Source organism: Opisthorchis viverrini (genome assembly GCF_000715545.1).
Source record: "Opisthorchis viverrini unplaced genomic scaffold opera_v5_196, whole genome shotgun sequence".
Taxonomy (NCBI): Eukaryota; Metazoa; Platyhelminthes; class Trematoda; order Opisthorchiida; family Opisthorchiidae; genus Opisthorchis; species Opisthorchis viverrini.
In genome coordinates this window covers 523,594-531,598 of record NW_008751851.1, presented here as the reverse complement: position 1 = coordinate 531,598, position 8,005 = coordinate 523,594, and the positions used below count along the sequence as shown (strand labels likewise).

Genomic DNA, 8,005 nt, shown 5'->3' with positions numbered 1-8,005 from the left:
CGGCCATTCACTAAACTCAACCTAAGTCACCAATCGGTCTTTGGAGTCAACCAACTATAGTTACAGTGATTCGAAAGAGTCTGAAATTCCCTAGCAATCACTGTATAAGATCAACACCCCTTGCTGACTTCGACAAGTTCAGTAAGCAAGACCTCGAGGACCAATCAACATCAGTTTAGTCGTACTGATGCTGCTTTGCTCGACTGGTATTTACAATCGGATATGACTGCACGGCATTAACAGCATTAACAATGTGGAAAAAGGAATCAAAACAGCCTCAACGCCACTGTTCATCATGACACCGCTAATCAATCTCACGTACATTTTTCACTTGTATTTCAAAGGTGACTGTATTTCTTCGAGTGTTAATAAACTAAAACAGTTGTTCACCGAATGTCGGTTATTTGTAGTCTTGACACGACTAATCATCTACCAACCGCAATGGTACGAAACCATGTGGTTTTTTTAGAGTTGTGTTGCCCGCAATAGAGACAAAAAACGACGTAGTTTGAAATTTCACGTGGTGCGTTTCGGGGCAAACAGGTACGAGGCACCCTGGCTGTCAAAACATCACGGTCTGAGTTGGATGAAATATGAGAAGCGTAAATCGAACGTTACGTGAAGAAAGCCGTGATCAGGCGGATATCAGAAACAAGGGGTATGAATATCGAGATTTGACAGATAGCGAAAATGTACACAACATCCCTGATGTTAGGGTGAATATCACGAACCTTGAGGGATAAACAGAATTACAAGTTCCCCTCAGATTCTTTCTTGAGTGTATCAGTGCCGTTCGGTAGCTGTTCTGATTGGCCTTGCTGGAAATGTTGTGGAGGAAGATTCATCATCACGGGTTGCGTCATACCAGCCATCGATGGCGGGTAACCTGACCCATTGTCCTGAGAGATCGTACAAGGACCGCTAGATGGGGTCATCTGGGGAGGGTACGAATTAGCTGCACATCGTTCCGGAACATGGGGATAGGTGGAAACCGAGACTTGCTGAGGACTTGCTGACTGAGATGCACTGACTCCAGGGACTCCCATAGGAGGAGCATGGGACGGTGCAGTGGAGGATGGCACTGGGACCGGTACGGGACCTGGAGGCACTGTCTGTTGGGGCATCTGCTGTCCATTGGGATTGGCATGAACAGCGGTCCGATCAGCAATCGTAGCCAGATAGATAAGGTTTCGATGGAGGATCTGTTGTAATTCTGAGGCCTCCTTTACTGCGCCACACCTCTGGTGTGCCATGAGGCTGTGGATTAGTCGGACATTCTCATCGAGCATCTGAAACAGAACAGGTCACAAAAATTTGGATAAATAGACGATAATAGGGTATAATACGAACAAACACTACCCGCTACATAGCTACAAACCCCACCTCAATAAATACCCCAAAACCTCATACGTCGGCTTCAATCCACATTACAGGAATCAACGTTTTTTAATGACAAAAAACGGAAGAACAGTACGTAGTACTTGCCTATTGATCATGACCCTTCGGTAGACGAGCCACAATAAGTAATGTTGTGAAAGCACAGTGTATTTCTGTTTTTTTTTCTCAATCAAAAATCAAAAAAAGAAGTGTTATTGGATGCAGGTTGAAGAACAATGAGTTTTGGGAACAGTTTACAAAACAGCCAAAAATCGTAGTGAACACACGGTTTGACAGGAATGTTTCGCCAGCAAGTGTTGAACCAAGAGCTGTTGTAGAACGGTGGTTATAAGCGAGACAGATAGTGTTTAGCAGATGGATTGTGATTCAACGTCTCGATATTAGTGCACAAGATGTATATCTAGGGTGATCACCTTGCATTCTCCCCACCGGTACTTAAACGGCGCAGATTTACAGCTGACCGCTAGCTCATTCGGTCAAAAACCGATGAAGTCTAAGATCTTTGAGCTTAACTCGCACCTGGTTGGTTGACACGAGACTCTCGAACCTGCTCTAAGTCCGGAACAGCACCAATTCTTCATTATATTGATGTGGATTGCATAAGGCAGGACACATTCTCAGAGATTCCCTTCAATACAACATAAAACCACGTTTATAATAGCAAAACTTAAAATGAGGATTGAGATGGGTGTTAACTCGGCTTTTGTATAAAGGTGGGGTTTAAAGCAGTTAGGGAAGATAGTGACAAAACGTGCCGAGCTAAGATGAGAAGATAACAGTTCTACAACGTGCAGTAATAACTCGATATAGGGGAGTCTGGAGAAATTCATTTATTGAGATAGATCAATCAACAAGACGACGGGAATGCTCAGCCAAATGACCAATGGGCAGTCCAGATTAACCTGGGTGAGTAGACTCTATATCAACCCATGATGACATCATGAAAACTGGGGCAACCGAATTGTCCAGCTCAGAGGAAAAGCCAATGATTACAATATGAGATAATAATAACAGTAGTTCAGTTGCAACATCCCTTCGGTGTCCTACTGCTACGCTATCCGATGGGAGTAGGAGGGCTGAGGTACTGCCAGGTTGCCCAAGTCTATACAGGAGCAATCGAGATGCCTCGGTTGCGTTCAAAACACGAATCTTCTGGTCAGTAAGTTCTCGCCTGAATACTGAACTGTCTAGAGCTCGAAAAGTTGCTAGTGTCCTTTTCAAACGCACTTACTTCCTGGATTGAAGTGGGTGACAATCTTGTCTCACGACGTGGAAGTGTTTGAGGAATATTGGCCATTACGGGCAGGACTATGTTTGCATGGGTATAATTAATTGATGCCACTGAGGCCCCTTTGGTTTGTGAGAACGACCTGGTAAGCGCTGAAAAAGATAGGAGCAAGTTAATTGAATGAGAAAAGTGCACTCCATGGAGAAATTTACGACTGTCCAGCTTTACTATTTACTGTAAATTTGGAACGGCAAAAAACACGAGGCCTTCTTGCCGTTGATGGTGCAAATCATACCAATGGTACCAAGTACCAAATGAATATCAATGGTAGGTCCTATAACGTAGCAATGTTGGAGCCTCTGATGATGATGAGCCCAACTTACGTGAAAAGCAAAGAAAAGAAATCGTTCAGCCGTAGCACCCTTTCGGTGCCTAACTGCCATGCCACCCGAAGGAAGGAAGAGAGCTGGGATACCGTTGCTCAAGTAGACAGGGGAAGTCGAGAGGCAAAGGTCGGGTTCGAAACACGGACATTACGGTCATTGAGCTCGCGCCTTAACCACTGTGGTATGTGGGATTATGAAACTTGGTCTAGTGTAGTTATCCACCTGATTGGAGTCGTTCGTTTTCGGCATCATTGTATGAATATCACACTCCAGTTCACTTCACACAGCATCAGAGGATAGGCGTCACGAGGTTTGAACCTCTCATTTCAGGGGACTTTCATGTAGATACTTCAAGTGAAAATTTGAAGTAGAAGGTGGACTTCTGGTGATGTCACCCTCGCAGTATCAGGATTGGCTCTTAAAAGATGATGCATTGGAGGCTGTGTTCGGGAAGCATTATATTCCGGTTAGTAAGCAAATGGAAATAAAGCTAACATCCTTACCTAGTCCCCCAAAGTCATCAAAACTGCCAACAGGATTGCTTCTAAATGGACATTTGTATTCCTACTTTCTTCCAAAACATCCTTAGTTTTAAAACTTATCACCGCTGCTCCCTTGGACTGTGACGCTTTCGTCGGCCTGGGTAACATTTCGAAACACCACCCCTAATATACCATCAAATTCATTTACAATCCTAAACGAATGCTTTCTGGTTGATAGATATCCAATTTAGAGGTGCTACAAGCCACAGACGACATAAAAATATGCGGGTGTGTACCCCCTAAAAGCTGGACACCTCATGTCACCTAATGCGAAGTAAGACTATCTTGAGTTCACGCAGTTGAAACAAAGATCTTAGATAATGGTTCTAGTCATCCCGCTTATGTTTGGTCCTGCTGACTGTATCCCCATCAGCACAACTTCATGAAACAACGCTATCGCATCGTACTCACAGCATGCTGTAAGGACACATACGTATATATTCACTCATGATCCTTAGTTTTTTCCACTGGACCGGGCAGCACACAAGCTACCTGAGCCACCAACATTTTCCACTATATGCACTCATTATCCGGAACATATAATCACATGATCCCATCAGGGCTCCCGGTTAATCGCTTGCGCATCACCGTCCTCAAATTTGTGTCATGTATAACACCTGAACACGATATTCACATACTTGAAGCTCTGTTCTCACAAAAAGCAAAACCTTCGCGAGGCAATTACTGAATATCTGCAAGCAAGAGTGCTCAAGAGCTCTGGTCGCTGACTTCAGCTATAAATCCACTTCTAATGACACACATCATTGAGAGCATGATTGGAATCCAGTCAACTCAGTCATCAGCGATCACTTGGGCGAAGTCCACAAACTGTTTCAGAGGCGAAGCGAAGAATTTGGAGACAGCATATAAACAGTCCTCACCTTAACAAGTGGGGTATACAACAACTACCCCCGGTGTATCTCCAACCGTATAACGGCCATGTTACTGTCCGATCCAAGGACAACTATGCGGTTACTATGGTCACTAGGGGGCGAGATGGCCCAAGTGATAAGAGCGCGAATTTACTGACCGGAAAGTCCGTGGTTCGAATCCGACATCCGCCTCTCGACTTGGGCAACCTGGCAGTATCCCAGCCCTGGTGCTTCCTTCGGGTGGCATGGCAGCTAGGCACCGAGAGGGTGCTACAGCTGAACGCTTACTATGGTCACTAATAAGCGTCCGTTTAGCGGGTACTCCGGACAGCCTATTGCGGTTCACTCAACCATGGAAGCAGTGTCAGCTTTGGGAAAAAATTTAAAAAATCGTTCAGCTGTAAAACCCTTTCGGTGCATATCTGCCATACCACCCAAAGAAAGCACGAGGGTCGGGATACTGCCAGGTTGCCCAGGCAGTGGAACTCGAGAAACGGAGGTCAGGTTCGAACCACGGACCGTCCGGTCGGTAAATTCGCGCTCTAACCACTGATCCATCTCAACTTTGAGAAAGAAAGGGTGGCTTAAAAGAAGTCCGCCTTTCTCGACCTGGGCGTGGGCGAAAAGTCACCGCCACTCGGCCGTGGATTTTTACTTTTACTGTCGCAACAGCTCGGTTCTTTCGTGAAACTGATGATACTATTATGTATGTATTGGTTGATATGGGCATTTCGCAAAGTAGCGCTTTTCCTTCAATAATTACAACAAAAATAGTGACAACCGTTCAGCCGTAACGGATTTCCGGTATCTAGCTGCCATATCACCCCAAGGAAGTACGAGGACTGAGAACCCACCAGGTTACTCAAACCTATGCAAGAGCAGGGTTTCGATTGTGTTCGAACCAGGAACCTTTTGGTCAGTAAATTAGCTCTCTAACCACCGGGCCATCTTGCCATTTAAAATTGTTTGCATTTTTGAAGCATCTGAACCAAGAAGAGTATTATCGTCTGCATACTGGTCGTCTGTGAGCGCACATCCCGGATGTATTTCAGAGACAGAGAGAAATTTCAAGCAGCACATTAATGACACAGTTGAATAGGAAAGGTGAGAGTAGGCAGTCATGTCTTACACTACTGGGTACGGTGAACTCAGGCGAAAGCTTGCCATATAGTCACACGCGCTCACAGGAGTTCATGTAGAGAGCTCTCATTAGAGGTATAAAACTGGAAGGGACACCTTAGATCGCCAGACACCGCCAAAGTTTCTGACGATCGATACGGTCTTCCTATAACCAACAAACTTGAGCGAAATACCAGACAGCACCTTAGATGCGACACATACCAGGCTGGCGCCACAACGGTTTTTACGTGACGTTCTTGCGCCCCCCTTTGAAAACTGGGATGACGGTCGAGGAGCTGCACCCGACCAGTATAGTTTTCGTCCCAAATCTTCTGAAGTATGGTTGTCAGATTGTTCACCAGGAACTCACTACTTTCTCAGAAGAATGCGGGGTGTAAGCTAACCGCAGCAGAAGCCTTGTCGCACTTGAGGATTGATATCTCACGCCAGATTTCGATTGTAGATGGCGGACTAGTGTCGGTCTTCCATTCAGGCCAGCTAGTTTATTTCAGCGTTTGCGTTGGAGACCAGTCGAGCTGTTCTTCGGGGCGAGATGGCTGTGGTTGGGGCGCGAATTTACCGACCGGAAGGTCCGCGGTTCAAAATAGAACTCCGTCTCTCGACTTCCCCTATCTAGGCCTGGGTAACCTGGCAGTATCCCGGCCCTCGTGCTTCCTTTGGGTGGTAAGGCAGCTAAGCACCGAAAGGGTGTTACGGCTGAACTACATCACGATATATTTATATTACGAACCGTTCATGGAAATGCTCATCCGATTGCTTAAAACGACAATTAAGTGATTTATCGCTATGCCTTTTTCGCACATTCTTTCTCTGATACTTGTTTTTTGGCCGGTTGATCGAATCAGCTGGGATAGGGCGCAGGTGCTTGCAGCGAAAGCCTTCTCCATCCCATATGTCTCCAAAATCCACCAGTGTTCTCTGACACACCAGAAGCCCCTGATTATCCGGCGTTCGACGATCTGTGTGCGCCACCACAGTCACTCGTCCCTCGTATGACCTTTCTGACAGCGATAAGGTCTGCCGGTCGCACGATATCCAGTATTCATTAAGTCCAGTAGGATGGCTTTGACAAACAGTTCTGAAAGCTGATAGCATGGCTTCTTTCACTTCCTTTCATTCAACCTCCAAGCAATCCGCATGACTGTGCGTTTCAAGGAGCTTTCCAAAAAGGTCAGCTCGGTAAGCTTGAGTCACTGAAAGTTGTCAAGGTTGATTAATGGAACTGTTCTACCAATGCACACAGTATGCTAATGGAAAGTGATGTGATGACCAGGCTCATACAATGACATGATCAGAGTCAATTTGCGTACCCCAGAAGGAACGACAATCCTTAATTAACGCTCTCCATCGCTAACTCGTAGCCCTATGGTCCAATTGGGTCTTGCAGTTGTTGGCCTCCAAGTAACTCGATGTGTGCGTTTGGAAGTCCGTACTAAAAAACGCTCCACTGTAACACCCTGTCGGTGCCTAGCTGCCATTCACCCAAAGTGTCACCCAAAGAAAGCACGAAGGCTGGGATACCGCCAAGTTCTTTAACCCTAGACAGGGAAAATCGAGATGCAGAGGTCGGTTTCGAACCACGGACCTTCCGGTCAGTAAATTCGCGCTTGAGCCATCTTGCCGTACTACTATCACCTCAAACTTTCTGGCCTACTAATGTAAATAAGCCGCAATTCCAGCCTGAGAGCCGTGTAGTAGCCGGAGAATGGAGATCTGGTCTCTGAGAGCGGGTCGTTCTGAATATTCGGAAAGAAAGTTGGTCACGCGATCTACAATGTCTTCGCCGCTCCCAAAAAAGACGACACTAATCAGTTGAGCTTCAACCGCCGTTTGGTCCAAGCCAGAGAGGAGCAGCCCCTTGGCTTCAAACTAATTTTGGTTTGCAGACGCCGCCAACCACGATTTCCGGGATGCTTCTTTATCTGACAACACGAACAAAATCTGCGGTGACAGCGGACCGGCATAAAAAGAGCATTTTCCGAAGCTTTCTGATAGCGGTCATATTTATCTGGGATTCCCTCACGATGTAACCTTGGCAATGCTCAAAATACTACCACGCTTTCTCATTCCTAGCAGAAAAGGTGCAAAAAGTGACCACCTCAACGCAACCGTTGGATGCATCTGACACAACAGTACTGCCCAGGGATGGACTAAAATGGATAAGCAGCAAGTTGGAATAAATAATTTCAATTTGTCAAGTAGACTCAAACGAGTGCACCCAACCCCACAGCGCAGGTCTTTTCAAGAGCGTTTTAATGGGTGGCTAACAAATGCATTTTCGGCAAAGCTGTACCACAGTAGATCGCCAAGCCGACGAAAGATGGTCTGATTGACAGATGCACGAAATCACGGGTTGATACACAGGATCGAGGCTTTCGCCTAAATCTCCCGGGTTGGTTTTGTTCTTGCCGTTCAGCGGCTGTCATTTACTTGAAAGAC

General features: G+C 46.1%; 1 protein-coding gene across 1 annotated transcript; it reads right to left on the bottom strand.

Moving 5' to 3' along the window:
* Positions 1–749: 749 nt before the first annotated feature.
* T265_07961 (hypothetical protein) lies at positions 750–2,778 on the bottom strand (the record flags this gene model as incomplete). The annotated part of the gene is made up of 2 exons (XM_009173632.1): positions 750–1,253; positions 2,630–2,778. 2 exons carry the CDS (start codon positions 2,693–2,695, stop codon positions 750–752), a joined length of 570 nt encoding a protein of 189 aa, XP_009171896.1.
* Positions 2,779–8,005: the final 5,227 nt, after the last annotated feature.